We start from the raw sequence: 13,065 nt of genomic DNA on the forward strand, positions 1-13,065 counted from the left end.
CCTTCTGCCCCAGCTTGTGGCCAGAACCACAGGCCAGGGCAGCCCCTGCCCTCACTGCCATGTCGCCCTCTGCTGGCTTCTCTGGGGTCGGCAGCCTCTGCTAACTCAGGGGCAAGGGGCAGGTGTAGCAGGAGTCTTGGGGGCGTGGGGGCTGGCGTCCAATTCAGAAAGAGACCGGGGTCCGTTGGAGATGGAAGGAACTCCCCATGCCAGGGATGCCTTCCCCAGCCACCACCTGGGTGTTCGGTCTGTCTGTCTACCATCAGGAGACCAGGTCCCTGTGTCTTCTCAAGCTGCGGTGAAGGTGGGGACTCCACTTGGGGAGGGGGCCATCCGATGCCCACCTTCATTTCTACCAGCCCCTTCCTCCCAGGTGCCTAAACCTCTGTCTGAGCCCCTGGCTCAGCACCACCCAGAACGGGCACTGTGGGCTCCTTGCCCTCCAGGAAGGCGACAATGCCCTGCCTTTGGCTCCGGAAGGCCAGCTGCAGGGGTGTGCAGCCCACCCCATCCTGGGTGTCCAGCCGGGCACCGGCCTTGACCAGCACTTTGAGGATGGCCGCATTGCCCTTGAGGGCAGCCAGGTGGGCGGCTGTCCAGCCCACCCTGTTGCAGGCCTGGACCTCGGCATGGTGTTCCAGGAGGTGGATGACACTCAGGAAGGCTTCTCCTTGGACGGCCAGGTGCAACGGCATCCAGCCAGACTGTTCAGAGGCATTGGGATCCGCCCCACACCGCAGCAGGGTCAGCACCACCACCTCCTCCCCATGGCGCGCTGCCAAGTGCAAGGGAGTCCAGTTCATGCCCCCATGAGCATCCAGGTCAGCGTGACTCTCTGCCAGCAGGTGGATCACCTCCAGGTGGCCCTTGTAGGCCGCTAGGTGCAGTGGTGTCCAGCCCTGCTGGGTGGCCAGCTCAGTGCTGGCCCCATGCCTGAGCAGCATCTTGCATATCAGGTACTTGCCCCTGGCGGCCGCGATGTGCAGTGGACCATAGCCGCCATGGTCAAGGGCGTCAGGGGTCGCCCCACTCTTGAGCAGGTGCTGAATGGCCCTCACTTTGCCCTGCTCCACGGCCAGGTGCAGCGGAGTCCGCAGGTTTCTCTGCTGAGCGTCCAACTCGGCCCCCTGCCCTGTCAGCAGCTTGACCAGGCTGATGTGACCGAAGTAGGCAGCCACGTGGAGAGGGCTCTTGCCTTCGGTCTCACGCAGGTTGGGGTCAGCCTGACGGGAGGCCAGGAGCCGGGCCACGTTCTCAAAGTTGTTCTGCGCGGCCAGGTGCAGCGGGGTCCAGCCCTCGTGCTCCTGGGCATCCACGTGAGCCCCGTGGTCCAGGAGCAGGCGGGCGGTGCGGTCGTCCCCATTCTGGGCTGCGAAGTGCAGCGGGGCCCAGCCGTCCTCGTCTGCCAGGTTAGGGTCTGCCCCGTGCTCCAGGAGCAGGGCACAGAGGTCGGGCTGCTGGTCCTGCGCGGCGATGAGGAGGGGCGTGTACCCACAGGCTGTCTGGCAGTCCACGTCCACCTCGTGGGCCAGCAACCGCTTCACCTGCTCCAAGCTGCCCTGTGCCACCAGGAAGTGGAGGGGGGTGACCTTGTTCTCATAGATGCCCAGTTCCTCATCGCTGGGGACCAAGCTCTCGCTGTCCGACAACTGCAGCGCCCACTTCCAGTAGTCTCCTGAGTCTGCTGGGGGCAAGAGCTGGCTGAAAAGGAGGACCTTTCCCCTGCCCACAGGTCACCTCGGCCACCCTCCTGTGTCCTGGGAAAGGCTTTGTCGTTATCGTCGATCTCCTGGGTGCCACAATTAGTTTGTTCTCAGCTGGTCACCAAAAGGTTTGCAGTTTGAACCCCCCCAGCAGTACCCCAGAAGATAAGAGCTGGTGCTCCATTCCCATAGAGATACTGGTCAAGAAACCCTGCCTGGGGTGGCCTGCGTCACAATGGACAAGAGCAACAACACACTGCTATTGCCGTTGTTACCGTTATGGGTTGGGGGCTGCTCTGAGAGACTGGAAGCAGGAAGGGTCAGGGAGTCTTGAGTTCAACTCCTGCGCCCACCACTTGGCATCACGTGACCTTCCCCATTCTCGGCCTCTATGAGCCTCTCTAGGAACCCTGGTGGCATAGTGGCCTGTCCTCACTGAAAGGTCAGCAGTGCAAACCCACTGGCCGCTCGGCAGGAGAAAGATGGAGCTTTCTACGCCCGCCAACAGTGACCATTTTGGAAACCCACAGGTGCGGTGCTCCCGTCTCCCGCGGTCGCTATGAGCTGGAATCGGCCTGATGGCAGTGGGCTCAGATTTTAGGTTCCGAGCCTCTGTTCTGAGTGGTGTGAACCCTCCAGCAGCCGAGGGTTGGGCCAGTGAAGAAGCACAAGTGCTCAGAGGGCTGGCGGCCCAGAGTCTGGTGTTCCGTGCTGAGCGTACACTTGTGACTGGAGCTCTATAATCTGAGCTCCTCCAGAAGGTAGGAAGGGCCCACTTCTGCTCTGCCCCCAAGTCCCCAACCAAACCCACTGCCGCCGAGTCGACTCCGACTCACAGTGACCCTACAGGATCCAGTCGAACTGCTCCTTTGGCTTTCTGAGACTGGACATCATGGGAACCAATAGCCTTAGCGCTCTTCCTCGGAGTGGCTTGTGGGTTTGAACTGCCACATTCAAGGGCAGCCGTCCGGCATTTAGCCCGCTGTGCTGCCGGGCTCCTTTCTGCCCTACCCGGCAGCAACAAAACAACAGCGGCAGACAGTTGCCGTCAGTCAGCCCGACTCACAGTGACCCCTGCTGTGTCACAGGAGAACTGCGCTCCCCGGGCTTTCAGTGGCTGAAAATCGAATAATGGGATGCACGTTGTCAGGCCTTTCTGCAGAGGTGTGTCTGGGTGGACTGGGCCCTCGGTCTCTCACACAGCACCCAGCATGCTTAACACAGCTCCACACAGGGACTCCACTTGGCAGCGATATTAAACGTTAAAAACAGAAAAGCCAGCAGCAGCAAGCCTGCAAGCCACCAATGCCCAGGGTCCCCCTAGGAGCTTGGGATTTAATTTGTCTGGCGGGGGACCCAGGCATCGTTTCGTTTTCAGTCCCTGCTGGTGCTCATGTGCAGTTGGGGTTGAGAACCACTGCTTCCCCTACCCAGCCATGGAGGGAGGTGTCTGGCCTTCGGAGAACACAGACTTGAGTGGGGGGCAGAGCCAGGACCCCAAGGGTGTGTGCTGTTCTGTAACATGGATCAGCGTGCTAGGGAAAGGGACTCAGTAGTCTAGATGTGTGACGGGCCTGGGAAGACTGGGGGGATTCCCCTTTCTCCCCCACAGGAGGTTCTCTGGTCCCACATTGTGCCCCAGACTCACCACTGTCTGTCAGCTCCTGGCGGACGTCCTCATTGACCTGCAAGCATGGGAGGACATAGGGGAAGGGTGTGAGTCTGCGGGCAGCTCCAGTCCGCGTCGTCCTCCCCTCCCATCCTCTCTCCACCTGTCAGGACTCCGTCAGCCCCCTTTGAGGGGACCCTCCTCCTAAGCCACCCCTCACAGAGCAGGGAAGACTGGCCAGGAAGAGACAGTCAAGGGCTGTGTCTCCCCTTTAGGCTGACTGGAAGGCAGGCAGAGTGGACCCGCAGGTTCTCCTGGGCGGCAGTGCCTCCCCGTGTCTGGTTCCCTGGGAGAGTCCAGACAGGGGAGCAGAGAGCCGGCCTTGATGCCCAGTGGGCTAGAACGCTCAGGACAGCAGGTCCCCCTTGCAGGCCAGGGCTCTGCTGACTTCCGCCCCTCTTCCCTTGGCGGGGGGCTGCCTTATGGAGAAGGCACCTTTGCTGGCAGCCTCATCAGGCAGCCTCAGAGAAGACGCATCTGTGTGACCATAGGACACTCCCCCACACACTCAGACCCAGGGCAGCCTGGGCACTCACCTCCGGGGACCGGCGCAGCAACGGCTTACAGGACACTTTCCTGGCCAGGCCCTCACTCTCCGGGTCAGCCACGGCACTCTGGAGCAGGGACAGCAGCATGTCCGTCTCCACTGTGATGTCTGCTCCGTGGGGGGGAAGAGGAAAGGAAACAGCAGGCTGGGGGTGGAGGGCAATCCCAACACCCCCTGGGGCTCACTTAAATCCACACATGTGCAAATGACGATGCAAGGGCCTGGCTCACAGCCTTAGCAAGCCACTGCCCCTGCTGGGTGCCAGCATTCTTCTCTGTAAAACAGGGCAGTGGGATGAAAGGCTCTCTAAGCTGCTCACGTGTACCTACATGGGTGTGCTCATTGGCTCTGAGCAGCTAGAAGTGTCATGACCCACTGCATGCCTGTTGACCCCTTCAGCTGGGAGCCTTGACCTCCCAGACTGACCCCAAACTGCAGGCCCAGTGCAAGACTCTGATTTCTACCCGTGCCAGGTGGCCCCAGTTCCTGGTGGTTCAGCTTGTTGGCATCTAGGCAAGGGCAGGGCTGGGAGGAGGGGTCAGGACAGGGTACTCTGTGATGCGGAAACTAGAGCCAGGCTACAAGTGGGTCTGGGCTGAGCCAAGAAACAGGACAGTCTGAGCGGATCTTTCTCTGTCCTCAGAATGTTCCATGTGCATGCTAGGGAAGAAGGGGGGTAGGCGTGGAAGTGGGCGCCCATGGAAAGGAGCCCCATGCAAACTGGCCCTTTCAATGACGATGGGCCTCAGAGGCAGAGCCAGGACTGGGCCCCACATCTCCTGAGAGCCAGCCAGAGGGCTCCCTCCTCCAGCTCACACACAAATGCACCCATTGACCCGCTGGGATTCCAGACCCAGCCTCCCCTGACTGCGATGCTGGCCCTGCCTGAAATGCCATCCCAGGGCCCCAGTGCTGCAGGCTTCTCTGTATAGCCCCCAGCGTGGCCACCCAGCATCCCGCCCCCGCTGGCCCCAGCCCCGTCTGGCACCCCGCTCCCTGCTGAGAACCTGAGAAGCATGGCCTCTTCTTGGGGTCCTGGTCCCAGCAACGCTTCATCAGGTCTGCCATCTGGTGGACCTCACCCGGCCAGTCCTCCAAGATGGGCTGCAGGGAGGGCCGCACGCCCATGGCCACTTGCACGATGATGTTCATCATGTTGAAGCCTGCAGGAGGAGGCCCAGACGGTGGCAGCCTTGGGGCAGGGCTCAGGGCTGGGCTGGGGCCCCAGCTCAGGAGCCCAGTGGGGTGCACTTTTGCACATACTAGGGGCTTCATGAAGGCGTTGTAAGCCCCCAGGGATGCTGTGGGCAGACTGGAGGTTCAGGATTAAGTAGTTACAGCTCTCAGACCAGCCCTGACCACCACCACCTCCCCAATGCCCCCACTCCCACAAACTCTGACTTTCAACTTGGCCAGGCTGTCCACGCTTCCTGGTGGTGACACCTGTCCACCTCTAGGCAGTGGAAGGGGTGGGAGGAAGGAAGAGTATTGGGGCCATCAAACAGGAGGGCCTGGGCTGCTGTTTCTCTTTCCTCCCATTTTAATGTGAAATGAGGAGGTGGTAGGGTGAGGAGAGGCGCCTCCCAACATCAACCTGCCCCTCCTTCTGCTCTCCCAGACCCCGAGGCTTCCCACAGCCCCCCAGTCCCTGCACCGAGAGCCAGCGCCCGCTACCTGAATATGGTTTCTTCTGCGTGAGGATCTCCCAGATGACTATCCCGAAGCTGTGGGGGGACAGGGCTCCCTGAGTGGCCTTTCTTAGATGTTCATGGCAGCCCAGCCAGGGGGACACAAACTAGGTGACTCTGTCCATGCCTCCCCCCTCCCTGGAGAGCAGGAACAGACTGACCTCAGGTCCCTAAGACCTCATCCCCTGGGGCTCTAAGGCCAATGAGCTGCCACCTGAGGGCTGTGTACTCACCTGTATACATCATATTTGAATCCTGGGGCCTGGTTACTATCCAGAAACATCTCTGGGGGGATGTAGCTGAGGGTGCCCCGCAGAGCTGACCTCTCAATGTACTGCATCCGGGTCGACTGTTCCAGCCACTTGGACAGGCCAAAGTCCGAAATCTGGGAGGAAGTCAGAGGTTGTGGACGGCAGGGCGGCTGCTCCAGAGTCCTGGCTCCGGAAAACAGCCTCGGGCTCACACCCCCCGCGCGCGACACCCCCCCCCCCCGGCGCAGCAGCAGTGACCACCACCACACGACGGCTCTGTCACCGACTTCTGTTCCTTTTCACCAGTCACTTACCTGCGTTTTCTCACCAGCAGAATGGAACCGATACAAGCGCTGAACCCATAGTGTTAGTATGAGAATTAAGAGAGGCTGTGGAAGCCCTTCACACAGGGCCCGGAGCATAGGAAGCACATGGGGGCAGAGCATTCCACAGAGGTATCCATGGATATGCTAGGCTACGTGAAAGAGCGCCATCTTTGGCTGGCCTTCATCCCTTCCTGTGAACGGGAACGAACTCGAGGGCAGGGAGTTGGGTGCATTCACTGGCCGACAGTGAGGCTGGGCGTAAGGACGGACACAGCAGTGGCTCAGACAACGACGACGAGAGCTCCCTAACCCTCTGAAGTGCTTCTTGAGACGGGGGTTGCGTCATCTGTGGAACAGCCTTACCGTTGACCAATAGCTGTTGTATGCTACTGAGCTGATTTTCAGGAACCTGAGAGGACAGGGGACACCTGCCCTGTGGGGCTTTCCAGGTTGAAATCTTTATGGGAGCAGATCCCAGGGTCTTTTCACTCACAGAGCTGTGCGTGGTCTGAATGGCTGACCCTGTGGTCCACAGCCAACGCTTAACAATGGCACGCCCAGGGGCTTCCTCGCCCTGGATCACATATTTCCAAGGAAGGCTAGTAATATGGAGACACGGAGGTACAGTGAGGGTACACAGTGGGGTCTGTGGAAGGGCTCCCCAAGGAAGGGACGTTTAAGCCCAGAGCTGAAGGTCGGCTAGATCCCAAGGGTGATGGGGGAAGGGAATTCCATGCAGAGGGAACAGACTGTGCAAAGGTGCTGCCGAAAAAGAACACAGTGTTGCAACTCTGGGCACTGAAGAAATGGCCACATGACCGTTCTCTAGGGTCACAGCATCTATAGTGCAATGACTGTCAGTGGACACCCCAGGAGTGTCAAGTGAAACTGCCCCTGGGATTTCAAGGGCTGCATCTTTGGGAGGGAAACCTCCAGGCTTTTTATCCCGAAGGACCTCTGGGCTGCCAGTCCAGCGCATTATCTGTTTCCAGTCGGTCGATTCTCATCTTCCCCATGGGGGACCTGGGTTCAAATCCTCGCCAATGCACCTCATGCGCAGCCCCCACCCACGTCAGTGGAGACCCAGATACTGCTGTGATGCTGGCTCGGTCTTCGCAGAGGTTCCAGACGAAGACTGGCAAGAAAGGCCTGAAGATCTCCCTCTACAAACCGGCCAATGGAAACCACGGTCGCAATGATTTGACCCATCAGCCCAGGAGCAAGCAGAATGTTGTGTCATGAGACGGGGGTAGGGGGTGGGGGTGGGGGGCAACTCAAGAGCAGCTAACAAGGATGGCGACCAACAGCATGTGTTCCACATCACAACAGTTTCTCATTGGGGCACCATCAACCTGTGAGAGATAAGGGATTTCCTATCCACCCTAGAAACCAATGAGAGGCTCACAGAGGGCTAGCCCAGAGACCCCGATATCCAACTGCACACACCATCCGTCTCTGCTTTGGGGGTCTCTGTCCATGAAGGGAATGCCACAAAACCCTTGAGAGGCCCAACACCGGGCAGGTGGATAACCTACTCAGAGATGATTCTAGCAAGAAAAGGGGTAGGCAGGTAGGGGGCTGCTGGCCAGGGCTCTTACCTTGACGTGCATGTTGCTGTCCAGGAGGATGTTGCCCGGCTTAAGATCCAGGTGCAGCAGGTGAGGCTTAATGCTGTGAAGGAAGTTCATGGCCAGGCTGGTCTCATGGATGAGGCGGAACTTGAGCTGCCAGCAGAGGCTTTGAGTGGGCAGTATCTTCTCCAGGGAGCCGTTGACCATGAACTCCATCACAATGCCCAGGGGCTGCTTGCACACCCCATAGATGGACACGATGTGCTGAAACTTGATCTTCTCCATTTTGGCCGCTTCCTCAATGAGACAATTCACATCAGAGCTGCGGACAAGAGGGAGAAGAGGTGGAGGAGGGCAACCCATCCACTGCCAGGGCAACCAGCAGAATGCATAAATAGGCATGATGCCAAGCTATAGGGACCTGGAGATGCTTCCGTGGCTTTTGGGGTGGTGGAGGAGGCACAGGTGAAGGGCCAGATGGCCAGCAGGGACAAGACAGGAAGTGAAGGTGTTCGCGGGTTCTGGTGGAGCATATTCTGCAAAGGTGGTCTCAGTGAGCAGGGATCTCAGCCTGTCTTGTATTCTGGTCACTCACTTATGGGTTCACCACCCTTTGTAGATTGTGAGCCCCTTGAAGACCAATCTTAGCTCTCATGCTCCATCTGTTTTAAGGTACCCCTATCATGGTTGTGATTTTGAAAGTTTTATAAGAGGGGGTATCCCCAAAAAACCAGAATTTTTTTCCAAAGCTATGTACTTAATTTTGTTTTTACAAAACAGCTTTATCATGTTCAAAGTACTTGTGTTTGTCTGGATTGACTAGAGAAACAAATTCATAGACACTCATATGTGTATACGAAAGAGCTTTATATAAAAGAACAATTGTATATTAAGAAAACAGCCCAGCCCAGTACAGAGCAAGTCCACAAGTCCACTATTAACCCATATGTCTGATATCAGTCTGCAAATTCCTCTTCAAACTTATGCAACACATGCAATGATGCCAAATTCAGGAAGATCACAGACCAGTGGGTAGAAAGTCTTGTGGATCCATTGGCAATGGAAGTATCTCAGCACTGATGTGGGTCTCCAGGTGGCTTCTCCAGCTCCAAGGCTATGGCTCCCTCAGTGTAGCTCCATGTGGAATGTCTCACAGGGAGCGTATGTGTCCCACCTCCAGGGAGGAAGACAGGAGTTCCCAGAATCCTCAGGAGAAGGTCATGCCCACACAGAGGCCTCATTGGCTGTGACCTGAGTGACAGGCTAGACCCCGCCCCTTCACAAGTTGACAGACTATGTAACTGCCACAGTACGCTCCATTACACTTACTATATTTGTCAAATCTGCTACTCCATTCTTGGAAACATTATGCAAACGCATCTGTTTGGATGGCTGACAGCACCTCCCTTGTTTTCTTCACCTCTTCTACTTCGTCAAATCGCTTTCCTTTCACGTCCCTCTTCATTTGTGGAAACAAAAAAGTCGCATGGAGTGAGGTCAGGTGAGTGAGGTGTGTGGGGCAAGAGAGGCATGATGTTTTTTGCCAAAAACTGGTGCAAAACCAGTCCCCCTTCTTCCACAAATCAGACTATTTTTTTTCTCACACTGTTACGCAATCTTTTTAGAACCTCTAAACAGAAAGCTTGATTAACAGTCTGACCTGGTGGAACATACTCCAAATGCACTATGAGGCGGCACTTTTGTCCATTTGGGAAGTTGATGGACGTCCAGAATGAAGTTTGTCATCAATCAACATTTTACTTTTTTTGAAACAAGAAAACCACTCATGTACTGGAGTTTTTCTCATAGTGCTGCCCTTGTAAGCTGTGTTCCACATCACAACAGTTCCTGCGGCATTTTTCCAGAGCAGGAAACAAAGTTTCACAGCCGCACACTGTTCTCTTAAATTGGCTGTCACAAAAAATCAGGTTCCAGTGAAACTGCTCTTACAAAAAATTCACTAAGGCCCGGGAGAACCTTCCCAGGTGACGTCACTGGGTGCACTAACTCAGAGAGAGTTGCTCGATGCTCACCCAGGAGGAAAAATGTATACTAAGAAAGCTCCTTTCTACCCAGGGCAATTCCGGTTTTTATGGGGCACCCCCTCATATATATGCACACAAATCCCATAGAAAATTAGAGGCACACAGAGAGCTATAAAGAAGGAAATGGAATCATTAGTAATCCAACCTTCCAGAGATCGTCTCCCCCGATATTTTAGGCTATTCTTTGTTCTATACATTTTCAAGGCATCTCACTCTCGTTAGTTCCTCTGTGTCCCCTTTCCATGCTGGGTGCAATCTGATTGCCTCCCATTCACATAGCAGGGGCACGCCCGCACCTTGATGTTCTCAGCTCTCCGGATAAACTGTCGGAACGCACCCTGTGCTCTCCACAGCATGTTGCCAGGCTCTGCACAGCGCATCTGTGTCGAATGGAACAGAAGTCAAGGCTTCAGGAATTCAGCCTTGACTAACTCCACAGCTCCATGCGCTGCAGGTGCCCGTGGAACAGTTGATATGCAAATTGTTACAGATCGTTTTGGGATTGCAGGATGAGGACTAAGGGGAAATGCCCATTTTTAAAGCACAATGTTCTGCAAGACTGTGTTGGCATCCCACCCAGGAGATGCTTAAAATGAGCTAGGAGGGGAGGCAGGGGCTCCCTGGATGTTAGCCTGGGGCAGCTCTGAGTGCCAGAAATGCCCTTCAGCTCACCTTGTGCATCTGGATCTCTCCTGTTCTTGCTTTCAAATCCCCCCTCCCCTGCCCACAATAGCCCTGATCCGCCTCTTCCTTTTGGGTTCACAGGAGTGAGACGATGTCTGCCATGAATGGCGGGAAGCACCGGGTTGGGAGCCAGATCACCCTGATTCAAAATCCCAGCATTGTCTAAAAACTCAATGTCTGCATGAGTTCAGGCAAGTCAAGTCTCTGAGCCTCTGTTTCTTAACTGGAAAATGGGAATCCTTGTAAGTGCCATGAACCGTCCCTTCACACCCTGGCACCTTAAAACCATTCATTATGGCTGCTGTCCCTCCTTTCCAGCATCTCCAACCTTGCACCGGGTTCTGGCCTTAGCACCTTGCTGGGCAAGCCCTTGCTAGGCCACCAATGCCCTCCACGTTGCTATATCCAAGGATTATGTGCCAGTCCACTCCATGAACATTTTTGTTGTGGTTAACTTCTCTGTAATAAATCTTCTGCCATTTGAACATTCTGCGTGTGTACAAGCCAACTCTATGTCTATAGTCTCTAGTCTGGTAGACTAGAGAAACAAATCCACAGACACACATATGTGTAGAAGAAAGATATTTATATACAAGAGCAATTGAACATTGAGAAAACATACCAGCTCAGTCCAGATCAAGTCCTAAGTCCAATATTAGCCCATATTTCCAATATCAATCTATAAAGTCCTCTTCAGACTCACGAAACACATGCAATGATGCAGAATGTAGAAGATCACAGGCCAGTGGGTAGAAAGTCTTTGGATCCAGTGTCATTGGAAACATCTCAGAGCTGGCAGGGGTCTCTCTGTGGCTTCTGAGGTCTGGTTGCATCCATGTGGCTTGTCTTCTGCAATGTCTCCCGGGGAGTGGCAGAGAGAGAGAGCAGTGTCTTCCACCTCCAAGGAGGAAGTACCAGATTTCCCAGAATTCTTAAAAGGCCATGCCCACACAGAAGTCTTGTTGGCTATCTCCAGATTGACAGCCTAGACTCCACCCCTATACTCTTAATCCTTAAATTGACAGCAGATTAGGTGACTACCACAGTCTACCGCGTTGTTCAATCATTGTCATCATGAGTTTCTGTCCAGTTGGTGCTGACTCATGGGGACCCCATTGGTATTAGGCTAGCACTGGGCTCCTCAGGCCTTTTGAGACTGTTGGCTAGGACTGTCTTCTGAGGAGCCTCTGGGTGAGTTCAAACCCCCCAGGAATTCTGCTATACAATCATTGCCATTATCCATTTCCAAATTACCCTATCACTTTCCTCAGAGCATGGCGCATTATGGATCACTTGCGATTATTTGCTTGAAACACTCTTGGGCCTCAGCTGCGTGTCAACGTTCCCCGGGGTTTCACTCTGTTTTCTGGGCACTTCCTTTCTGTCTCCTTTGCAGGCTCAGTCCATTGGTCATGGCCCCCATCTTCTCCTCACTCCGCTCTCTCTGGCTTGACAGCTCCAATACTTCACTTGATACTCCCCCTAATGCCAGCTCCTTCCCCATCCGGTCTTATCTCAGGGAACGGGGCCTCCGCACTCCTAGTTATCAGTCCTGGTGACACATCCTTGACTCGCTTCCTGCTCTAAGTTTCCATAACCAGTTCCTCAGGAAACCCTGTCAGCTCCCCCTTCAAACGATAGCAAGCATGCGGCGACTTCTCTCCGCCTCCTACCATTTGTATCTTCGTCTACTTTCCTACTTAGTCTCTCGACTTTTTCCCTCCCTCTTCCTCATCCGTTGGGAACCCCGCAGGCAGAGCTGACATTTAAAAAAGGGAAGTTGGAGTATGTCCCGTCTCAGCTCAGAACCGTCTGATGGCTCTCGGGTCCCTCAGAAGGAAAGCGAGGTGCTTACAATGGCAGCCAAGCCCGAGGAGATCTGCTCACCTCCTGGCATCCCTTGCTGTCTTCATTGTATTCAGGTCATGTCTTCACTCTGCCGCTTGTAGACTGGCCTCTTCCCTTCTTCCATCGTCTCAAGAGCATTCCCACCTTAGGACTTTCGCCCTCTCTGGTCCTTCTATCTGTGGATCGCTGGTGGCATCAGGGGCTGCTAATTGTAAGGTCAGCAGTTCAAACTCACCAGTCACTCTGAGAGAGAAAGATGGGGCTGTCTGCCTCTGTAAAGATTTATGGTCTCAGACACCCTGTGTATGAGGCTTTCTACTCCTGGAAGGAGTTCCGTCTCAGAAACCCAGAGGGGCAGTTCTGCCCTGTCCAATAGGCAGCTGTCTATGTAAGAATTGACTCACTGGGAGTGAGTTTTGAATCTGTAAGTCAGCATCAACTCAATGACAGGAGATTGGAAATTGGGCCCCCTCCACCTAGAACACCTTTCCCTAACAGCCACATGGCTCGCTCCTTCCTTTGCTTTACATTTCTAGTTACATGGAATCTTCCTAGGAAAAATGTCATAGAATTCCATATGTATATATATACATATACATATACAGTGAACCCTCGCCACTTCGCGCTTCGACTTCCGCGGCTTCACTCTATCGCGGTTTTTGTGTAACAGCGCATGCTCTGTCATTACTGCCACTGATTGGCTCATACTGTACATGCTTGATGCCATAAATAA

The 13,065-nt window shown here is 54.9% G+C and overlaps 1 protein-coding gene across 1 annotated transcript in view; it reads right to left on the minus strand.

Moving 5' to 3' along the window:
• Positions 1-377: 377 nt before the first annotated feature.
• The window catches only part of ANKK1 (ankyrin repeat and kinase domain containing 1), a 16,660-nt gene continuing 3,972 nt past the window's right edge, over positions 378-13,065 (minus strand). The window contains exons 2-8 of the mRNA XM_004712867.1: positions 7,783-8,077; positions 5,841-5,992; positions 5,594-5,643; positions 4,927-5,082; positions 3,909-4,027; positions 3,352-3,388; positions 378-1,681 (exon numbers count right to left, since the gene is read on the minus strand). Of these exons, the coding sequence (XP_004712924.1) occupies positions 378-1,681; positions 3,352-3,388; positions 3,909-4,027; positions 4,927-5,082; positions 5,594-5,643; positions 5,841-5,992; positions 7,783-8,077 (2,113 nt within the window). The remainder of the gene's footprint in view (positions 1,682-3,351; positions 3,389-3,908; positions 4,028-4,926; positions 5,083-5,593; positions 5,644-5,840; positions 5,993-7,782; positions 8,078-13,065) is intronic.

The sequence above is a fragment of the Echinops telfairi genome, unplaced genomic scaffold (assembly GCF_000313985.2).
Source record: "Echinops telfairi isolate 266 unplaced genomic scaffold, ASM31398v2 ScPeMD7_7463;HRSCAF=8501, whole genome shotgun sequence".
Lineage (NCBI taxonomy): Eukaryota > Metazoa > Chordata > Mammalia > Afrosoricida > Tenrecidae > Echinops > Echinops telfairi.